The sequence below is a fragment of the Toxotes jaculatrix genome, chromosome 22 (assembly GCF_017976425.1).
Source record: "Toxotes jaculatrix isolate fToxJac2 chromosome 22, fToxJac2.pri, whole genome shotgun sequence".
NCBI classification, from domain to species: Eukaryota; Metazoa; Chordata; class Actinopteri; family Toxotidae; genus Toxotes; species Toxotes jaculatrix.
Window position 1 is genome coordinate 8,925,515 of NC_054415.1, and position 24,409 is coordinate 8,949,923.

Genomic DNA, 24,409 nt, shown 5'->3' on the forward strand with positions numbered 1-24,409 from the left:
CCACTGCTGCATTAGCTCCAGTAAATACAGTGGTTTACTATGTGTGTGTGTGTTATGAGTTAGAGTGTGTGGGTGTGCCCATGCTTGCTAAACCCTCTGTTTCTAAAGTGATAAGGTGAAAGGACACCTTCTATTAACGTGTCACACCATCACTCAATTGCTAACATACGTGTTTGTTGTTGCCATGAGAAATTAAAGTATGTTTGTCTTTCTATCATCGCCTCTGCATGTGCCCATTGGGACGTACACTCAACTTAAAATATTCAAATGACACAGTATATGTGCAACAGATGTGTTGCACATCCTTGGATGCACAGTAAAGACTGCTCATGAACATCCAGACACATGCCAGCACCAGTGAAAGTTCCATCTTATTCACATCGTATAGACATCAATAATTGACTAAAGGTAGGAGGAATAAGCTCTAAAAGCCTGGACCAGGGCATGGATCCAGTCAATCAGCCAGACAGAAAATCCTCTTGTACTCACAGGAAATTGTCAGGAGATTTTGGACTTCAAGCCAGCTACAGCTGTAAAACATATCTATCTCTCAATGCCACGAGACATTGTTTTGATCTCCAGAAAGTTTTCGGAGAGCGAGAGAAAGCGTAGCTATTGCCATAGCAATACATGCAAATTTATGAATTTATGAAAAAAAAAGTAATTCTAAAACTCAAAAATGCTGCAAAACGGGCTCAAGAGAGTTTAGTCATGCTCACGGAAAGCCCATAAAAACATACCATCACAGCCCACCTGTCAGGGAATCATGATCCTGTACAAGATTCTTCACAAACATATACATATTGTCACGCAAAAATCATCTAAATCCATTGCCTCTCTCTATGGAGTCAAATCATCCACACACACGGAGCAACACATTCAGCAATCATCTTTCCTGTAGACTGCAATGTCCCACAGAAAATTGCTTTAAATCCCAAACAGGTCATATACAGAGTAATCCAACAGTGAGATGAGTAGACTAGCAAACACACACCATGGTCTCATCCTCTTTGCAGACACAGAAATCCTAAAGACGATGGGGATGAAGTACAGACATCGACTATATACTCACGCTCTCTGTAGACTGTAGTTCACAAAGAAAATGTTAAAAACAGAAGTTTAAGTATGCAGGTTAGGTTGACATAAAAATCACACAAATCTGCACACACTCACCCTCTCTGCAGACTGCGACGTGCCAAAGAAGATGGGAATGAACGCCAGCCAGATGATACAAGTGGTGTACATGGTAAACCCGATGGGCTTGGCCTCGTTGAAGGTTTCGGGAACACCTCGCGTCTTGATGGCGTAAACTGTGCACGTCACCATCAGCAGGATGGAATAACCCAGGGAGCAGATAAGCGACAGGTCCGAGATGTCACACTTGAGGACGCCGCGCGCCGACATGGGGTCCTGGGTCCGCTGCTCGCCGTAGTCCACGACAGTGTGGGGAGGGTCCACCGCGAACCAGACGAAGACGCCCAGGAGCTGAACTGAGATCAGGGAGAAGGTGATGACGAGCTGGGAGGCAGGAGAGATGAACCTGGGAAGGAGAACATCACTAATATGAGGAGGTGGCGCAGCAAGGGAATAAGGCTGCTGGGGTTTCAATTCAAGTGGGGCAACCTACACTAGAAAGTTTGCTCTCACAGAAATATTATGGGATTTGAAACCATCACTGCATGAAAATTATCCTAATTTCAGTCATTTTATGTATAATTTTTATGTAAATTTCCAATTGTCAATAGTCTTGTACAAATACATTAAATATAACTCAAAAATCCAGATAATGAGGCTGCTTTTCATAGTACTTCAAAAGTCGATACAAGCCTTGCACTTGACAACAGCAATATATTATATTCCTTTACATGCAGCAATACACACCCACAAACCTACATTAAAAGGTGGAGGGAGATCAGGGAAAAGGTAAGGATGACATTTGAGGCAAGAAGAAAAAAGAAAACGAGGGCAGTGAGAGGCAGTCGCAGTAAAATACAGCAAGCAATAGATGGAAGAAATGTGATGATCACCTAGGGTGTCAGAGAGATAAAAAAAAAAATGGAGGCAAATAATATCCAATAATAAAAGCTCTGTTTTCACCCCCAACCTTAGTGAAGAAACAAACTGCTTCTTCAAACTCTCAGGCTCAAAGGATGCTCAATGTCTGACAACCTGGAGGCAAAACACACACTGGAACCTGAAAAAGAGCCTCAAGATCTTTTCTGTAGAAAGTCACTGATCTTAACTGCTTCATTTTGCATCTTACATCAACTGTGTTGCAGGTTTTATTCAATGTATATTTCAGTTATATGCTTGTTTACCTTCATACATAACGGTAAGAGTCACAACTAAAAAACACCTAAATAATTAGTCCTGGTTTTCCTGAAAAGCTGGCAAGAAATTTAAAAAAGAAATCTTTATATGTACGAGTTATAGCTGTACAATAACACTACCTCTTACAGCTGGGTGGCACTGAGGGAAAAACAGATGACCATCTGGGCATCAGGGACACGAACCTGAGCACTATTAAATCCTGCATTAACATTTTAGCCACTTAGTTGAGTACAAACAGTACAATAGGTGAGTGTGGGTTCATGACCGTCATACATAATGTATGAAACAAAAAAAAGATGAATAATGATTGTAAGCAGCTTAGTAAGGAAGACATAGAGGTTAAATCATCATGTGTATACACACACCTGAGTGCACAAAAATACCCAAGCCAAAAAAAACACACGTAGAGCGACCTTCTGTGCCACTTCACCCATCAAAATCTATGTGTACTGAGCACACATCCACACAGAGGGCAAACAGAGAGTGTGTATAATGACAGACAGGTGTTATCTTTACCTGGGTGCTGTTACAGACTTCTTCCCTTGTTCAAAGATGCGGTGTATCCTGTTGGTCTTGGTGAGCAGGGCCGCATAGCTGAAACACATGCCCAAGCCCAAGAAAATCCTCCTGAACGAACACACCCCCACGTCCGGCGTCGCAATCATCAGGAACGTGATGGCGTAACACAGAAAGATTCCCGTCAGCAGCACGTAGCTCATCTCCCGGCCTGACGCTCGTACGATGGGGGTGTCGTTGTAACGGACAAAGGTGACGATGACGAAAGAGGTGGCGATAATCCCCAGCATGGAGATGAAGACAGGGACGATGGCCCAAGGTGAGTGCCACTCCAGCTTGATGATCGGGATGGGAACACAGCCAGTGCGGTTGGCGTCAGGTCGCATCTCATATGGACACAGCTCACAGGTGAACTCTGAAGCCTGAGGGAGACAGGGTTTTGTTAATGTACATTAAATACTGTTTCTTTGAAACGATGTTAAACTGTGTTCTAATGTGTCAGTTAATCAAAATTTGTTTTTTAAATGATAGATAAGAGTTTTAACTTCTCCTTCCCTCTCAAAAAATCAATTAGAGCATGAACCATGAACCTGATACTGCAGTTCATTTTTAGCCGATAGAAGTTTCCAGTTTTCCTGATAAGTGCTTCTGAACTAAGGCTTTTCCAATAGGAATATACTGATTAGTAGTTATGGTTTTGATAACTCTGGATTCTAGGAAATGTCTGAACATTTTGAGACAGACTGATGAGCAGAAAAGGAAAAGAAGATATTGAAAACACATCAAATCAAATTTAGCTTAGGGCCAGCTATAGGTAAATCTGAGGGGAACCAAATTCAACCTTCTTTTAGTTCACAATAACTACCACCAAAGTACAGCTGAGTAAGGTTTTGAAACCAGTCTTAAAAAACCTGAGGTAAATCTGTGCATAACTCCCACATATGTAAATATACTGTAAATCCCTTATGCTGTCATCAAAAAAACATTTCAACAGCTGATTCATTTACCAAGTAGCTGAGGCTGAGCAACTGTGTTTTACCTACATCTGTAAAGTGACTCATTAATAAGAGAGAAAAGCAAACATTTTACACATTTTTGTACACTTGCTCTATAATTCCCTTACTTGTTTATGTCATGCTGCTGTACTATTTTCTACTATTTTCCATTCTGCTAAAATCCCAAATCTATAGTAAATGTGTCAACAGATTATTGATTTTACAGCAAATGCATGTATCTGCAAAATGAGTATTGATTGCTCACCCTGACAAGCATCGCCTGCTGTTCTTATGGCTGGTATTTTCTTTTTCCCTTATTGGTTCCTGAATGAGGAAATTCTTTGCACATATACTGGCTCGCTCATGGATTTTTCTAACTCAATAAGAAGGATGATGGGCTGCCAAATTGTCCCTGACCGTAATATAATTAACATGGGGGATGTATCTGTATAATGTGTGATCAGAGCCATTTCCCTCACCTCAAATTACATACTTTCATTTGCTATAATAGCATCTGTGGGGTTTTTCCAGCATATGTAAATCTAAAATGGGTTACCTTTTTTTTTTTGGTTACCTGAAATGAGTTGGGAAAAAAAAAAATCCTAATCACCACACAGGGGAACAGAAATGTACTGAAGAGCAAGACTGGCATGTTTATAATGGCAAAGTGATGTTACAACAAACACAGCTTGAAGCTGATTTATTGGAAAGTATGACTGATTGGCTTTAATCGCAAAGCAGAGGAAGGAGGTTCAACCAAGGTCAGACCCTTGGTCAAAATCTACATTTTTACCACATCTTTATTGACAGATGATTTTTCCACATATGAACTAGTTAGGCTGAGAGCTTCTGAAGGCCTTCCCAACTTTTACAACACAAACAGCCGAGGTAATATACAAGTCAGGGAAATAGCTTTTCTTGCTGTGACTTTGCACAAACAATATTAAGAGCTACAGCGAAGTCACTATCAGTTTATTTTCTACACAATCACCCTGCCGGCTTATCCCACTGTTTTGGATCAAATCCACAAGTCCTGACAGCTACTTCTCCAGAGGTTTACCTGATAGTGGTATCCCTCACAGCGCTCACAGTGCCAGCAACAGGGCACACCTTTCACCACTTTCTTCCTTTCGCCCGCACGGCACGGGATGCTGCACACAGATGCCGGGAGGGATGGGTCACCTGTTCTCCAACGCATGGCCTCCACCTAAACATGAAGACAATATGCATGAGATTTGTCCACATGGCAAACTGTTCGTTTTTGTCTGCAGTGCAACAGAATTAACCTGAAATTATATGTGTGTTCAGGTGGCAAAACAAAACCTCCCACTTTCTTGATGGATATTATACACAGCTCCAAGAGTGGCAGCCATCTGCTCAAGCTGACATTACTGTGTGTCAACAGTCCTTTCACACTCAAGTTTCCCCTGTACCTGCAGAAAGTGTGTCTTCAGGGCAACTTGGAGAGCAATTAGCACAAGCAGATCCTCTGATCGTTTTCTGGAGCGCTGCCGGGCACAAAACTAACACCAACTAGTGTGGAAGCCAGCAATCAGACCATAATCAGATCTGGCACAAAAAGGCCATCTGTATTTCCTTCTGTGTGTGTGTGTGTGTGTGTGCGTGCGTGCGTGCATATGTTCTTCCGTGTGTGGATTTTGTTTGTTTGTGCTTGTGTCATGCTGGCATTAAAATGAATCCCTGAGCTTTCCGTACGTCTGGTATGTGTGAGACTGTGCGTGCACGTGTGCGTTTTAATTTGTCGTTATGTGTGCAAGTGTTCGTAATAAACTCTGTCATTACACTGAGTCCCTGAGGTTCATCCGTTTGCAGAGGGTGCTGAGAAAAATGGAGCATTACTGTTTTAAGGCACACAATGTACCAGTCCAACAAAAACTAGTTAGGAGGAAAAACTCATCAGGGACAGAGGAAATGGACTTGATTTGATCATTGACACACATAGAAAGACACACACACCGCATTATTGGGTTACTGTGCTGCAAATACATCTGTCAGGAGAAATACACTAATGATAAAAAATGTGTGTGTGTGTGTGTGTGTGTGTGTGTGTGTGTGTGTGTGTGTGTGTGTGTGTGTGTGTGTGTGTGTGTGTGTGTGTGTGTGTGTGTGCAAGAGCACAAATTAGCATTGTTTGAAACTTTTAAAGTGTTTCTGTTGGATGCTGTTTTTCCCCTATTTATTGAGTATTTTTGTTCATTGTTTATTCATAGCCTTAGCAGAATCCTTACATACACACAGATACAGACACCTAATTTTGTTACGATTACCATGAATAATGCACCAACCAAAACTCCATAGGCCCAGTCATGAACCTCTCTTCTATTAATTACCTAGGTGACAAAATAATGGCACATAATAGGATTCTGCTTTAATTATAAACATCAACCTATCTGTATCTGTATCAGTGTCCAAATACTGTAAGGTCCAAGCTAACATTTACCACCGGCTTTACTTGCACTTGGCTGTCCTCTCTTCATACTGATGCACATTCAAACAGTTTGTTGATCATGAAAACTTTCACCTGCTGCCATCACTAACTCTGCTGGACTGGATTTTTAAACAGATCAAATACATCTGTTAATTTGTCAACTGTCCAAGTGTCCAATTGTGTGTGCTTTAACTATGTGTTGTCTGTTGTGTTACTGCAGTGTCTCTCTGTCTCCCCCTCTCTCTATCAGCCAGGTCATCCATCAACCAGAAAGTATTTCGTGCCTATTAGTCTTCTCATCTGTCATCTGGCCTTTCTAATGAAGTCCTAGGTGCATTTATAACACCAAGCGCTCCAGCATTGCTTGAGGAGTTTGTGTGCATTAAAAATATAAATGTCAGCGATTGCATTAAGTAATAAAGTTATAAAACATAATCACAGAGGAGTCATTATGGGCATGTACTGATCCTCTAATAAAATAAGAAGACAGGGCATTTTTAAACAAGGGGAAAGATGATCTAGGCCAAATATATATTCATATAATTGTATTGTTCTTCACAATATAATTAACATGGCATTTAAATGAGAGTTCACAGTCAAAGCCATAGTCAGGCCATGAGACCAGTATCTAGTCAAGCAGAGACTGATATGTAGGTGTAGCACCATTTGGCACATGTATTAACTGATTCTAAACCGGTGCAGTTTTCCAATTTTTTTTTTTTACTTTACTAGAAGATTTATCAATCCAATTCTTACTGAAGTCACAGCATTTATTAATTTAATTTCTGTAAGTAATAGAATTTATCGTAGAAATCATGCAGTTAAAGGACTCGGCAGGTGCAGAGGGAGATCTATAAATGTTTCCAAGAGATATGTACCTGTTCTCATGCAGGGTTACCTTTACAAAAATACCCTCAAAATGTAAAGGCTCCGCATCAGGGATAGTTCAGAAACCAGATTAGAGGCTACACCACCACCCCCCAGTGCCTCTGTCGACTCTGTATAAGACACAGTTTGTGAGTTTTCACTGTTTGATATTCTGTTGGTGAGCCAAGTTTCTGATAAAGTAATAGCATTAGGCTTGTGCTGCTCAACCCATACTAGAAATAAATCAGTTTTTGGTGGAAGACCTCTGATAATGAAATGAATTATTTTGAGTCCTCTAACACCATCCAGTTTGGCACTTTTTTTTAGAAGGATACCAGAGAAATAAGTTATGAGGTAAAAAAAAAAACAAACAAAAAAAAAAACAAATACTCACAGCGAGACACACAGACAGGACGAACAGACAAAATAAATCCAGCCCAGTCACTGGGGATTTTGAATTCACGGCAGCTGGTTACAGTGATGTTGAACTTTCACTTTGCAGGGGTATTTGGTCTATAATCCCTCAGAAGCTTCAATAAACCACTCAAATCAAAATGCATTTTGGACTGTTACCAACATTAAATGAGCTGGCAACACATCTACAACAATTTTTTTTCTTTGGCTATAATTTGGAAACATCTTAATCAGTGAAATAACTTTATATAATTACATTTTTTTTTGGCAAGCTCTTTAGATAATGCTTCAATTGCAATGATCCCTTTTAGTTGGCTCTCTCTAGATTTTGCTTTTACTCTTGTTCATTTTATCATAACTGTTTTGTCTTCATTGCACACACTTGGTAGTCATACTTGTTTCTATGATGCAGGTGTCAGATGTCCTCTGTGTGCCAATGCAATGTTTACATTTGTGTGTAAAAATCTTACTTTAAGGTGTAGTTTATTGGTCCAGGAGCCGATGACTCTGTACTCTGCGGTTGATCTGTTGGTGATCTGGTACTGGAAGATATCGTATCTTCCTGGAGCATCTCCATTCTCATTGAAAACCACTGGTGTACCGGCACTTCCTGGAACAAAGACAGTAGATTTTGGAGAGAGGGTCAACTTGGTCATTTAATATGATACTGTTACATTTTGATTTGTGCTCAAATGGCTCTGTTTGTTATCGATCGCTACAGGAACGACCACAACTCCTGTAAAGTTAAAAAGGACAAAAGTTAAATGATATTTGGTCAAATCTTTGATAAATTATGGGGAGATGTGTCCTCTTAGAGCTGCATTTCCTTCAAAGAAATAAAGACACAAAAATCAGACTGATCACCATGTTAACATGGTACCAATATATCAGTGGCCCTGATGATAACATTATGCCTCTGCAGAAACACCAACATATATGAGTTGGTGTTTACATATAAATTTAATGAAGTAATATTTTCTCAGGCAGTGTATTTAGTGGCTGTGATAACAAAGCCCCTGTCACCTTTATTCTTCAGTCTAGGCTGTTTTCTCTTGTACCTGCATATGCATGTGTGTGTGTATGGGTGAGAGCAGAAACGTAATGTGATTGAATATGCACACGCATGGATAAGTTTATGTGTCCTCTAAGGTTTAGTTTTCTCACCACCAATAAGGCTTAACACAAACTTTTTATCCCTCTCCCTCCCTGTCTTATTGGTCGTCTTTCTTTTGATGTAGCGATACAATCAAATCAAATCGCTGAATCTGGCGTAGCATAAAGGAAATCCAATTACAGAGCACATGTGGAGAAAGCACCGCATTATGGAAATTCTACCTGTGTACTATAAGTCATTGATATTGTGGGATGACGCTGAGGATATATATAAAAACGGTTACCAGTTTGAGGCAAGGCAAGAGGGAAACAGTGTGAAGACGAAGATTAGAAACCGATGAAGTGAATGAAAACAGACAGACAACAGAGAGCATGAGAGATACAAAGGAAGAAAGAATGCACTTAAGCTAAAAGGAGAAAACATCAACAGAAAGAAATTCAAAGCAACCGAAAGAACGTGTGAGATAAAAACAAAAAGCTAACTTGAGAAGGACACAAGTGGAGGGAAAAAAAAGAGTAAGAACATATATATATAGCACAGAAAGATGTCTCACAGTTAATATGTATGGTTGCTGTGTAGTAAACACACAGAATGATGCCACTGAAGTTTTCACACAATATACTCTAGCAACCACATTCACCCAACTGTCTCATATACCTCAGAAAACACTTGGTTATTACCATACAACAAAAACAAGAGACTCACCAAAGCAACCTTCCAAAATGCACTGTAAAGTTCTTGGCAACACCCTAGCAACTAGCTAGCCTCAAGGACAGCAGTGAAACCACCTCGTAACACGCTAACAACCTAACTGAACACCAAAACATCTAAAAGCAGCTTAGCAGCCACATAGCAACACGTTAACAACTAGCCTTGCATTGTCAGTCCTTCACAAACCACCTCCATCGACTCCCAGTGTCTCCATTCCCGTGTCACTTCCTCTCTCCCTAATTTTCTCCCTCTTGTCTCAGACCTAATTTTCTCTCCATTGTCTCCTCTGCCTCTTTCCCACCCTCTGTGCTAAATGAGTGCACATAAAACACGAATGGATTTTTCTGTTTACCTTATCCCAGTAAGAGGGAATTAGTCAGAGGAAATGTTCATGCCCATCAGACTGAGAACCACAACCACCAAATACGCTTTTCTTTCTCATTATCATTTTTCTCTTCTGTTTTCTTTCACCCATAGTGTCCATTTTCTTTTGGTGCTTTGGCCTACTTTATATCATCATCTCTTTCTTCATCTTTTTCCCTTTAATAATTGATAATAACTTTATTAATATAGCACTTTTCAAAGCCTGGCAATTATGCAGTGAAGATAACAGCTCATTCAGATGGTTTGCAGGATAAATACAGCTGAGCATAGAAATGAAATGAAATATTGTGCTGTTTGGTCCTACCGCCCTTCTTTCCTTACATCTACCACCCCTCACATGTTATTTGGTCCCACATGAATTGACTCCTTTCTTCCTTGTTTTATCAATCTATCTCAGTCTGCTTCTTTCTTCTCTTCTCCCTCCACCCCAAACCTCTTGCCTTCAATTTCCATCCATTAGTGTTTCATAAAATAAAATGAAATGAAATAAACAAATAAATATGGTTAAAAACATAAACAGGGCCAAATAAAAAGGGGGGCAATCAAGCAATTTACCAAATTCATCACAGAGTGTACAATGCAGGACTCACCAACAAGGCCCTGCCTGGGCTGACTGGTTTATTTGAGCTGCTTGATTGGCCATTCTGTAGCCAACATCGATAAATGAGTAAAAGAGAAAACAGTTTATTTCTCACCCAGTGATTGGCATGTCATCTTTTCCTCAGCGCTCTATTGGCTAGCTTTCCTCTAATTTTCCCTTTACATCATGCCTCTTTAGAGCTAGTTAGGGATGCAGCAACTAAAACAGTTGTCTGGAGCAGAGACATGCTGGCAGGTACTTTAAATTATGCAGAGAAAAAGCACACTGTTTGCTCTGAAAGCAGTAGTTATCTTGAGTAGAAAATGATTATTCAATCTCATAGTGTTTGTATCATTTGCTGGAAATTTCTGAGTAAGACGGATAAAAACGGCAACGTTTTAAAAGCAGCAGCAATTACTACAAACACACACACAATAGGCATGACAGGAACCGGCATTAACCAGCCACTGTGTTGTAAAAACAGGTAACTGACAACCCCTCATCAGTTCTGATTGTTTTGGTTTAAGAGATGCATGGACAGGCTTACTGGCCTAATGAATTTCCATTTGAGTTTTGCTTTGTTTATTCGTCATAAAATTTCTAGAAAAGTTGGCTCAGTGAATGTACGTGCAACAGGGGCCTATGGAAATTTAACGAGTTATTAAAAATGCATCTCAAATTATCTAACATAAAATAATAATGGACTGGTTTCATTTTAAGAACATTTAATCACAGTGAACTTATTTGTCTGCTGGGGGAGAAAAAGATAAACTAAATTAGTCCAACCAGGAAAGAGGAAAAACCCGTAAACATTAAACCTGTGAAAGTCTTAATGTGCTCTGGCTGCACTGTGAGTCATCAGTGTGGGAGCAGTGACATATCAACATGTAGATTTTCACAACTTCCGCTTTAGTTAGCATGACCCTGAAAAAATAAATGATCTACCTGTTGCCCTGGCAACACTCCTCCACCTCACCCTGTAGTGATAGCTATTATGTTCAGTTATTCAAAGGAAGATGCTGCACTGCAGAAAATTTTTTTGCCACAACCTGAAAGTTGGTTCTTAGTGTTTCACCATTAATTAACAAACAGCAGCAACATTGTCTTATACTTCAAAGTTCCTATTCTGTGGGGACAAAGCAAATTCTTGTGATGCTAATTTCTTCTTGGCCTTATCTGCATTCATTTTGCATAACCTAGAGCAAGCCGACAAGCTCCTGAATGACACAGAAAATGCTGGAAAGGCCAGAGGGCAGATGCATGTTAACAAAGTGCATTGTTTCACCTGCTCTGATTTATGGAAATAACAATGAAATCTCCGAGTTTGAGTTTCTTATTAGGCGGCGGTTGGATGCTGGGATTGGGCGGCTTGAGCGTGGTGAGAATGACTAATACTTCTACTTGAAGGTATGGGGAGTATGTGTCTGTGTACATGTCACAGAGTAAGGAAGCGTTTTCCTGGACTTATTTTATTAACTCTCCAGGTTTTCTCAAAGCAGCATCAGCAAGGCATCATAGGCTCTGCTGAAGTGTCCTCGAGCAAGATACAAGTTTCCCTGCCTGCCGGAGGCACCGCTCTGTAGCTTCCCTGCAGAGTCTGTGAATTTCCTTTTGGGGATCAACAATAGAATATCATAAGAAACCTATAGCTCTAGCAACTTTCCGCAAGATTTGCTAAGCAAGCTCACAGGTCATGACCTTTTGTTTCAATAATGTAAAAGGATATCCAATAATGAATGAACGTTTTCATGCAATGAAACCGAAGTGAATTTAAATTTAGCTGAAATTGACTTGCAGACAGAGACAAACTGACAGAAGGAGATTAAGGCTGACATGAAAGTGATACAGTAATAATAGTAGATGAAGAATTGATTTGCTTTGCCACTAAGTTCAACTATATTCAATGGCAGTCACACCCATTTGAATCATACTAACCCAGGAGAGAGATGAGCAGAAGAAAAGAGAAATTAGGGTGAAGAATATGACCGAAAAAAAAAGCAAGCAAGGCAGCAGAAACGATTCAACCCTTAGCTTGCTTAACAGCCACAGAAAGGAAGAAGAGGAGAGGGGGAAGAAAAGATGGAGGAAAAATGAGTGACAGAGGAAGACAGGAGTAAAATAGGACAGGGAGCAGGTCTGCAGGAAAGTATCAAACCCTGTCTTTCTGACAGACAGACGCAGAGACACATGGATCGACTTAAAAGCAAAAGAAGAGAGGGAAAATGGGGATGAACAAGGGAGAGCATGTGTGAATATCACATAACAAAACAGCTGAAAAGACTCCAAAGTTTCTTAGTTTGAAAGAGAAAGGGAGGAAAGAGAGATGGAGGGAAGGGGGGCGGGGGGGCATGGAGAGCAAAAAAAAAAAAAAAAAAAAGAACTACAGACTGTGTGAAAATATCAATTAGCATATGCCTCAAAACCTCCCCGGAAGACAGAGATAGAAACAGGCAGATGGAAGGAGAGGGGTATATGAATAGCCTTAGACCTCTCCCTGTTACTGGAACTACAGATACAGTGAGAGAAAAGAAGAGGAAAAAACAGAAGGATGGCTAGAGAAAGGAAAGAGATAGAGAGGAAGAAGCAGAAAGAGTTGTTAGAAAAGCCCTGAGCCTCACCTGGTTCGCTGTAGAAACACAACACTGAGGATGAACAGGAAGCTTTCATACCAGAAACTAAAAGTTTATAACAGGGAGATGTAAATACTATACTGCAGCATGCATTAATAAAACATTGGTCTGTATGTGTCTGCGTGTCTGTGTGTGTGTGTGGTCTGAGTTTTTGCGAACAGGCTCCCATCTTTGTGCGATGTATTGATATATAGCACTAATAGGGGAGAACAACAGACAAAGGCACAAACGGACAGTGAAACAAACACAAAGAGAGAATAAGAAATGACAGGAGGAAAGTAATAATGAAGCCTGAACTCATCCCACAAAAACGCTGTCACTGTGGTCTCCAGTGGAGGAGGTAACTCAAACTGAGCAGCTGGCTAACTCTAATCCTCATTTCTGTACTCTTTTCTCCTCCTTTCGGAATTTTCTGTCACATAAATAGACTCGCTCTGCAGTCTGTTCACAGCCTTTTCCCAGCCAGTTTTGACTGCTTGCTGTAAAACTATCCTCACGGCCAACCCTCCCTCCTTCCACAGCAGCTGTTCCTCCTTCCTCCCCTCTCCCGTTCAAAGCATATTTTGCCTCTCTGTCCCCTCCTCTGCCTCTTTACCTCCAAGCCTTGCTTCATCCTACTGCTCTCTATCTTTAAAACTACCCATTTTCTCCCTTCCTCTCCTCAGTGTATTTCTAAAGCACTCTAACTTTCTCTCTTTTCCCCCGTCTATCCATCTCTCCCTCTAACATCATCCCCTCTCCTCTCAGCAGCTCTGTTATCACTATGCCTTGTCTGAGCAGCTAAAAAAAAAAATGGGCAAGGAGATAGTTTGTCTGAGAGAAACAGAGCAGATAATGGAACAGGCAAAAGAAACAATACATGTTTGAAGAGGATCCAGATCTAAATGGTCCTCAGTGTGTGTAAGAATGAAACACTTTGGCTAAATACTGAAAGTGAGATAAAGACAGAGGGAGGGAGGGCCAGAACAAAGGAAAGATGGTCGTGAAAGGGTAAAAAGAGAGGATATTTAGTGAAAAGACACACACATGCATAGCACAAGACAGCTTTGTATGGCAATCTCCAGTAATTACAGAAAACTAACATTTGTATCATGATCTGCATTCGCCGCAGTCTCAGAAAAATGGGAAAGAGAGAGGAGTAAAAAAAAAGAAAGAAAGGCCATAAAAACAGAGGGAGAGGGCCTCTATTAAGTTGATCAAAGGAGACAAAACAGCCTGAACGGGGGATAGAAATACAATTTAGAGAGAATGAAAGCAAGAGAGAGGAGAAATAAACAAGACGAGAAACAAGGATTTACATTACCAAACTTGGCAGAGGAAAAGGGGGAGAATGAGGGTGAAAGAAAAAGGCAGAGTAGGACTGATAATGATATTACACTGGTTTCAGTCTCATGAAGAAGTCCACGAGCCAAAGTCCTATATGATAGTAACTATACAGTTACTGAATATAAGTGTATTTTTTCACTGTTTATGTGTGCAGAAAGCATGTCCTGGCTTTTTAAACTTATTTCTGCGTATTGATTGTCCTCTGAAAGGCAGTGGATGCAAACTAAATATCATGCATGTATGTGCAAACACACACACACACATTAAACACACAACAAGAGCAGCACCTATAGAAGTCGATACATCCATATTCTTACACTGTTTACTATTCATCCATCACTGCTAAGTCCTTCCGTCCCATTTCATTTGTCTTTGCATCCATCCTGAACATACAGTATGTTGTAGCAAAGCATAAACATAGAATCAGAATTACAAATGCGGAAGATATAGTATATGTGTGTGTTTGCCTGCACGCTGCTGTCTGTCACAAGATTTGGTGTGTTTGTATTTTTCTGTCTCTATAGCTGACAGACTCACATTGTATCCGGTCATATCTAATCTCCATCAACAGCACATTCTTGACAAAAAATATATATATTAGGTGTCAAAAAAAAAACAAAAAAACTGAACAGATGTGAGATTTAGTGGTGTCTTAGGATATGCAATAACAAATTATCATTCCTGTCTCTCATTTCCTCGAACTCAATTCACCTCCAGTTCGGGGTTTTGTTTCTGTGTGGACACATGTCTGCCTGTCTACTGCATTCATTTCAGCTTTCTGTCTGATTGCTTTTCTATCTGCCTATTCCTATTCTGTTTTCTTATCTAAAATTATATTCAGCAAATGATCCTGTGGCAGAAAATATCCTAGTGCAGTGGCAAAAGGTAATATGTAAAACTGAGAGCGTAATGGCAAAAAGAAAAGAGTAACAGCAGCTTTCTATACACTCAAAAAAAAATGAGCTGTCAGTTTACTGACAATATATGTGCTGACTTTCTACTATTATAATACGACTGTCTGTCTGTCTGTCACCACACTGAAATTATTCACCAGCCAACCAAGTATAGAGCTCCAGGTTTACGTGGAAATAAATTGCTTCATGTGAGGCATTCACTGTGAGGAAGCACTACCAGGGCAGACAAGATGATATCACCTGTGCAAGGTTGGACATTGTGTCAATAACCTTCCACTTAATACCTGCTGCTCACTTACAAGCAGTAGGTAGTAAGTAGGAAATTGTATGTGAGGAGTTGTGATCATGTTTGCTAAGTGCTAGAGGGGCAGATTTCTGACTTTCCACCTACTTTCAGTCTTTATGCTAAGCTAAGCTCATCACCTCCTCTCTCTAGCGCCGTACATAATGTACCCTGGAAAGAAAGAATATTCCTCAAATGCATGCAAATTTGTGTTTTCCTATTCTAAAATGCATTACAGTTTAGTAACCACATTTTCAAAGCTTATTTGACTGCTCCAGTCTGCAGCTGCAGTCCTAAGCTCATTGTCTTGGTTTGGTTGAGTCACTCAGACACCCCTCTTTCTACAGCCAAGGACTGTTCTTTTCACACAGGTGCTGTCACTAAGGGGGCTTTGTTTCTGTTCTGCTGTGCCTGCTGTCAGACAAGTGCACAACAATCGCAGAATGGTTTAATTGAGGGTTTTAAATGTTATATTCTAACCAAAACAATTATTTTTGAGCTGCTAAACTGAGACCTGCTAAACTGATCAAATAACTGTTTCATACCTGTGCTGTGTGATTGGCTCTACTGAGCACAAATTAAGAGAGAGAGAGACTTGGAAGCAACAAAAAACTGGCAAGTGACAGGACACCAGCCGCTATTGTGTGATTGTGCGTTTATTACATGACAATTGCAGCAAAAAAAACTTCTGACATCCAAACCACAGCATGAGACTTGCTATTTCCAAAATACTCCACTTCGTTCATCGACAACGACTACTTACAAAGGACTAAAGTCAAATAAATAAAAAAAAAACATATAAATATATATGTTTTCAAACATCCTGGCCTTCCTAATGTTGCCCTGACCCAGGAAAGTTTAGCATCTCAGAGTTCCCACTGTTTCACCATTTATTCCTCTATTTGCCTGTCTCCTCTGCTGTTTTTCTCTCACCATGGATACGCTCTGCCATCTCTTTCTTTCTAAGTCATACACTGCATAATATAAAATTCATCCTTTTCATTGTTTTCTTGTAGTTTCTTGCTTCTCAAGGTCATCGTGCTCTTGTAAAGTTTGATATATCCCCGTCAGCGCATCCTTTCTGTCTCTATCCATTTCTTTTCCTTCTTTTAAAGGTCATTTTACTCAGCTTGTCCTGAAGTATTACATCGCTCAATTTTTTACTCTTACCAAGCACCAAGTTTCCATTTCTCTGTCCTTGCCAAATGGATAGACACTGCAGATGACTCTTCCTTCTAATAAAGTTTCCTTCTAGCCAGCGCTGTTATTGGCCAAGCGAAGTTCATCTTTCTTTTATCTCTCTTCCCCCACATGCCGTTTCTCATTGTCTATAGCACTTGCTTTGTCTCTCTAGCCAACAAACTCTCTCTCCAAAGTCATAATGGTAAAAGAGAGTGTTTCCTGACCCTGCCTTCCATCTTTTTTCCCCATCTATGACCTCTGATTCCCTCTCAATTCCAACTGTATCCCTCCATTTTCTTTTCTCCATATGTTCATCCCTCAATCTTCCTCCAAGGTCATTTTGCCCAGGTAGATTGTCTACTCCCATAACCCTCTGTGTCTCCTTTGCTCCGTCCTCCTCTCTCTAAGATCATTAATGCCTGGTCAGGTTCATGTTCTCCAAAGAAGTTAAGGTCCTCTCTCCTTCTCTCTGAGGTCATTATGAGCAAGTGAGCTTAATCTTTCCCCAGGTTAGTCCTGCCTTCTCCTTCTCCCTTCACCGCAGTGCCTCCCCAGTGCCTCTCTTTCTCCCTGCGGTTGTTCAGCCAGGTATAGAGTTCATCATCTCAAAGTCAAGCTGCTCTAATTAGTGCAAGTCGGTTCCCATGGCGATGTCCATCTTGTCTGCTGGCAGGAGATATAACCTGGCAGTGCTAAGATGACAACGGGAGTTTTCTTGCATGACAAACACACACGCAAAAATGGGCTCCTGCCACCACTTTTTTTTTTCTTTCTTATTTTGCTTAGCAAAGTTTTCAAATCTAAACTGCTCAGTCTGAGGGAGGCCATTCAATATTATACCAGCAGAATCACACACTGTGTTATTACATGATACACAATACACATGGAAGTCTCTTCCTGTATTGGCCCTTAGAGGCATCTTAAACACAATCTGTATGCCTGTTGTTACTGTATTAGTAACTCAGAGCTGAACTAGCAAAGTGGCACAAAGATGGCAGCATGTGGCAAGGTCTTACTTCCAAAATAACTTAATCTTCTCATAAATTTAAAATCTAAACATGACACTTCACTCAAATCCTAAGAGGGTATAAAAAATGGAAAGGGCTTAAGAGAACAGGTGAAAACTGTAGTCTTCAGTTGATGAGTCAATGCCATTAGGGAGTAGGAGTGAGAACACAAGAGCAACTCAGAGTCTGACAGAAAGCTGAGGGGTGAGAAAGAGAAAGAGCAGGGAGAGGGTGAAAGGGAGACAATAGAGAAAGCAAGGGAGAAAAGGGAGGAGACAAGTGAAGGACAGAGACATGACAGGGGAAAAAAGAAACGTAAGCGAGAGAAGGAGAGATGAAGCAAGAAACATTAGCAAGGTGTACATTTGAAAAGCCACTGTGGGACTTACTTACAAACAATAAAGCCAAGAGATTTGGTAAGGTCCCAAAGTGTCTGTGTTATTTTAGTGTATTTTTTCAAATGGCCTCTCCTCTGCACTGTACTTTCAGGGTTTCTCTTTATTTTCGGTTCAGTTCCAGCTCAGTTTTCTGGGCTGTTCACTTTTTTTGTTTTGGGTCAAGAATGTCCTCATATCTTTGGAAGGCGGCTGTTAATCAAGCAGCTGATTCAACAGATAGAATCACATCATTCCATCTTTTTATGTACTTTGATTGCTGATTGCTCTGCCCACTGCAGCATGACGTTACACTCTGTCGGTTAGATCTCCTCCTCTCTCTCTTTCTCTCCCTCTTTAGTGACAATCCTACATAGACATGGATGGCTCAGACTTTTTCATTTGGTTAAAACTAATGTACAATGTCTTCAAATTTTCCACGTCAATACTCAGATGTTAATTTGCTGGTGACACATTCTAAATGAGCGAAATAAAGCAATTGTAAGCTTTGGAGAAAGCTTGAAAGTAGACCTTGAGTCAAGATTATGATGTCAAAAAATGAAATTACGTTTTTCATTTTTTCGTTTTCATTTCATTTTAGATACAACAACTCGTAATAACCTTGCTCTGTGAGTGTGTGCATGTGTGTAGCAGTAGCCTCTAAGTATTTCTGCATGCTTTTTATATGCAAGAATGCATGCGTTTGCCTGGATAAGCCAATAAACTTACCAACAAATAAAAGCTGGACAGCATGGTGTGTCAGTGCTGCTCCAGGGTTTGTTTCCTTATTGTTTGTCTTACTTGCTCTGCACTGCACCAGCCGCTGTTTGTGTGTGTGTGTGTCTGTGTGTGTGTGTGTCTATGTGTCTGTACAGTACTTCTGGGGTAATTCCAGTCGGTGGTTTTAAGGTAAGCTATTTATTTTTGAATATTTTCTCTGGATAATCTAAATATAAGACATTTGTTGAAACATCAATAAATATTTAAATATGATTTCAAACCACTGCTTGAATACATTATTTAATGCTAAATGATTTTCCTGTAGGGCAGAAGACTTTTTTATTGTCATGGGGGAATATTATTATTATTATTGTTGTTGTTATTATTTAACCTCTCTAAACAGGAGGGCAGCCTTCCAGTTGTGAAAAATTATATTTCAATGATTAATCAAAGTATTTGAGCTCAGTCAGAACATGGGGAAAAGTAAGTCTTGGGGATAACCATCTTATTTGAGGGGGTGTCCCCCACGAGGTCCAACAAGAGGACACTTCCTAATTAGCTTGTTGTCTCTTACTATGCTTTCTCATCTTGACGTTCTGCACCTCTCTTTCTTCTTCTGTCAGTCTTGCTTGTTAGTCTTCACTTTGTAAGTTAACTTGGCTTCCAACAGGAGAACAGTGCCCTACCAATCTGGAATGACCCCTTCCCTCTCACTCTGTCTTGTTGTCTTGTGTAGCTGCTCGAAAGGTGATTTGGTATGGATCCAGATAGAGCAGAGAGAAAAAGAATCCATGCTCCAACAACTTTAACTTATTCTCTCCCTCTCCATTTAAGTGCCACAAACACAGAGAGAGAGAAATAGAGCTAGCCTTTTTGCTGCTTTTCTTCTTTAGTGATCTCAATGTCCTGTCAAGTCTAAACAGATCAATAACAAAACTACTTTTAATTGGAAAACACAAATATAACCAGGCATTTACACATAAACACGCACAAAGTATCTAGCTTAAAAGCTTTAAATCTTGCAGGCTTCTTTCGATGTAAACAACCCAGCAAACCCCATCACTCTACTTTTGCCCTTCAGACAAATCCCGCAGAGACTCAGGCCTTTGAAACATTTAACAACAAAGACACAAAGTGTCCAAGAGAAGGTTTCTTATAAGATATTTCATCTGTCTTTGATAACTGCCATTAGAAAGATGACATATAGATGCCAATAATCGAGAAGCTTTTTGATGACATGGCCTAAATTTAAAAAGCCACTAAGGTTCATTTTTAGAAATTAATATAAATCATCACGTCAAAACTCTGCAGTGGAAAATAAAAATGATGAAGGTATTGAAGACCCATCTCTGTGACTTAAAAAATTACTGATAGGTATGAACACAGGATTCTGGAAAAATCAAGATAACGGGTACATATATTAGACTTTTCAAGATTTACTGTAAGTGCTGTTTAACTAGTATGAACCAGTGAACCTGCATCACAAACTGCATTTTTCAGTGACACATAAGTGAAAGAAATATGGTGATATGGTGATATATCAGTGATGAAGCAGTACACTCTCTGAATACTTTGTCAAATCACCACTCTCTGGGATGATTCATGGCCTCCACCTTCTCATTAATTCCTTAACTGTATATCAATGTTCAAGGCACAAGCCAGGGCTTCCCCATGTTTTAGCCAATTATTCTATCTTTATTCTCACGGATGATTGTGTGTGGAGTGTGCTATTATTTATTCATACCATATCTATTTTAAGACTTCATGTCTCTGATCAGTAAATTATACATTTAAGAGATCTGAAATTTGTGGATACGATGTAGACAGACACTGTGAAAGGCAAACAGCTACATAGGCAGTATGATACAGTTCAGGTCTTTACTGTTGGTGATGCTTTTATCAGGAACTTTACGCAGAGTAAATCTGAGGCAGGTGCCTGCTCAATAACTTACATGTCAGATAGGTATTCCCATATCATTTTAGCTTTATATAATCTAGTTTTCCATGTTCTTTCAAAATAGTCCCAGAGACGGCTGCAGCACATTTTGTGCAGTGCAACTTTCAGTAAGTGAGAAGGCTTTCATCTGGGTTTAAAGTTTGTGACCTTGTAGTTATGGGATGATTTCTCTACCCTCTAGGCCAGCAATAACAGAGAACCACACCTGAGCACAAACCTGCTGCTGCACTATGAAAGAGCAATCAGTGCCTGCCCGTGAATTGGTTTTCGACACTTCTTGCGATGGCAGAGAGAGATAGCGTGAGAAACAACAAACACTGACACAGATTTTTGAACACATTCCCGCACAGGCACATTGAAGCAATTACAGTGTTACCTCTGAAACTAAATCAGACAAGCATTTCTGTAATCCTCACAATACGACTCCCTTTTCTGTATTTCTTGCTTTTCTGCTCTCTAAGCCATCAGGCATTATGCATTCCACACAATACTTGACAGAGGAACACAGGAAATGAAAAGTCAGACTAGGAAGCAGGTACAGGAGCATCAAGGGGAAAAAACGATTAATGAGAGAATATTAAAATGAGGTGTCTGATTTTATTTAGGAGGAAATGAGTAAATGTTTTTCGCCCACTTAAATTTGTCAGCATTCGAGGAAGTGGTGGAGAGAGAGAGAGAGAGAGAGAGAGAGAGAGTGAGAGAGAGAGCGAGAGGGGAAATGAAAGACTGAGCACTGCAGGTTCAGAGTGATGAATGACCAAATCGCCATCTGCAATAAGCAAATACGACATCAGATGTTTGGGGGAAGCAGCGAGTTTAGCTGTTTGGGATTCGCCAAATTAGAGGAGGAGCTGGGTTTAGCATTGTTTAAGTAACTTACAATGGTTTTATTTCTTTCAGCCCTTTGCTCGGTCTAGACAGACTGATATCAATGGAAAGAAGGTGTGTGTCTGTGTAAGTCTGAATGCGTCCACAGTATCTTTCTATACATGATTGTCATGATTGTGCCAATATATCAACATTTGTATGTATTTACATACAAGATGTTCACAGCAAAACCAAATATGCTGCATTTCTATATCAAAAAGCAGCTCTTTTATACATCGAGGATGCATGGATAAAGAATCACTACAGAGTGAAATCAATATGTTGGCATCTAGTAAGTGCAGTGCAAGTCTCACCATTGAAGTTGACAGCACGGATGTGGCTGAGCAGCTCTTTGCCATCGATGTTATTGGCCATGCGTGGGCAGAGGCCCGGGTAGCCGTAGCAGAGTTCCCGGTGCATGCGGTGCAAAGCGTGGGCCATGGCGTACACAGCATCCATCACAAACTGAACCTTCCCCTCTTGTTCGTAACTGGAATCACGACCAACTTTTTCCAAACCTGAGAGAGGAAAAAAGAGGAAGCGGTTACAGGGGGGAAGGAAGGAAATATGAAAACCAAAATACATAGGACATTATTCCCACTGAAGCCATTTTGAATTCAAGTCACAATCAATGTAGGAGACTCCCATCCAGAGAGTCCAAACACAACCCAGTTATGTTTTAGTGCTGTGTACCATATGCATTATATAAGGGTCTGGAATCATGGAATGGAAATCATGCAGCAGAAATAAACGGATGAGTATAATAAAGAGAATAGAGAGGAAGGGACAATTCAGGTCGAGACCAATGAAACTCTAAGAAAGTAGGTAGAGTTTGGCTCAGGGTGAAGTGAGAAAAAGAAATAAAAGCAGTTCAACGAGAAAAAAATAAAATAGAAAAATTGGGCTTTAGCAAATAAAAGAAGAGGGAAAGAGTTAGCTGGCAATGCTGAAAAAGAACTTTGTGCGAGACAGGATGACCATCAGACAGGTGGCAGAGCACTCAGTCTGACAATGACAAATAACTCCTCCCAATCCATTCTCGCCCTGGTAGCAAAGTTACAGAAGAAAGAACAACATGTTCCTTCTCTACATCTTCTGAAGCACTGATAATGGCATTTTCTTGTATGAGGGAAAGGTAAGAAAGTGTTCAGAGCAGACAAAATAGATTTATCCTCCTCCTGACTCATGTCACACGGCTGTGTGTTGAGGGCTATTGGTCTTATGCAGTTATCCTCTGTAATTTGACCACATAGTACAATGTTAATTTTGTCACTTGTCATAGAAAAAAATTTAGATGCTCTCTGGTGTGTCTCTCTCATCTCTATGTGGCTTATCTTATAACTGCAGCGTAATTAATTGCTGCAGAGCAATATTTAAGTTCGGCAAGTGGCGATGAAACAAAAACGGGTGGTGTATTTGCACTTGCCCTTCATGTGTGTGCGTGGTACACATACATGCATACACACACGAAGTCCTGCTCCCTGTCTTCCTCTAACACGCACATGCACCCCAAAACAGACACAAGCACGCAAATAACTTCCCAAATGCAATTTATTGAGAGGGTAACGACTCATTAGCATAATGACCTAATGAAAAAAGAACAGAGTGAAACTAAAGCCTCCTTGATGCATTAAGATGGAAATCAGCAATTGATTACGACATTCATTTTCTCTGTTTTTCATCAAAAAGTTCAAGGAGTGGAACCACATAAGAAGTCTTAACATCCTAAATTCATTACCTTTCTTTCCCCTCCCTATATTTCTTTAACTACCTCCTTCCTTTTGTAATATATTCTATGTTTTAGTGGTATCCTTATCTTTTATGTTTTCCCCTCCATGTGTTTCCCTCTCGTTCACCATCTCCTCTCCTCTCTTCATCTTCTCTTTATCCCTCATTCTCTCATGTGCCCACTCTCTGTCTCGTTCCCCTCCCTGCTGCTGCTCCCTTGGCTTTATTCACCCATTTCTTACAAGTAACAGTCACCTTCAGGCAACACAAACTGAATCAAAACCCATCTGGGCTGAGTTGAATTAACAAGACCAGAGGCCTCCTCAATCAATATGAGCATCCATAAGGAATTAATGGGATCCTGAGAATGAAACCCAATCCACGGTTATAGAAGGCTCTTAGGTGCTTTGTATGCATGCCTGTATTTGTGTGTTTGTTGGTGATATGTGTGTGTGTGTCTGTGTGTCTGTGAGCCCCAGCAGGAGGTGAGTCAGCATTGTCTTCATGCCATAAGGTCCAAACAAGCAGCTGATCACTATGTTGGACTAATAATGGAACTCATCTCCTTTCAATCCCTGGATAACAGAGCAGTACCTATATTTACGTGTGTGAATGAGGGGACAGAAAACAGAGACAGACAATGTTATGTGTGTGTATGTGTGGCAGAGAGAGAAAGAGGGACAGAGAAGAAGTACAACTCTCTCAATGGTGGACTCTTATTCAACCTCACGCCACGGTATGGTAGGATTTCTCTGTCCGTGTGTGTGTGTGTTTTCCCCGACTATGTGTTTTGAGCCTAACACAGCAATTCAACAATTCTGCTGCAGCGCAGTGTTTCTCAATCCTGTTTGCACACTCTCCTCCTTACTGATGCCCAGTACAAGCCACATTCTTCAGTGCCAAAGGGCAGCTCTTCCCAGCCCGTCAAGATGTATATGGGAAAAACTTAATGCATATGGGAAAAAGTTACCTGCTTGCTAAGGCAACAGGCAGAGGGTCTACAATCTATTGAGTTGTTTCCTAGCAACAAGCATGAAAATTACAACTTGTTGCTCATCAG

At 40.4% G+C, this 24,409-nt stretch overlaps 1 protein-coding gene across 1 annotated transcript in view; it reads right to left on the minus strand.

Moving 5' to 3' along the window:
* Positions 1–24,409, minus strand: part of grm8a (glutamate receptor, metabotropic 8a) — a 117,331-nt gene that overhangs the window by 21,439 nt on the left and 71,483 nt on the right. Inside the window, 5 exon segments of the mRNA XM_041029981.1 lie at positions 1,174–1,540; positions 2,848–3,269; positions 4,903–5,049; positions 8,043–8,182; positions 21,936–22,139. Coding sequence (XP_040885915.1) covers positions 1,174–1,540; positions 2,848–3,269; positions 4,903–5,049; positions 8,043–8,182; positions 21,936–22,139 — 1,280 coding nt within the window.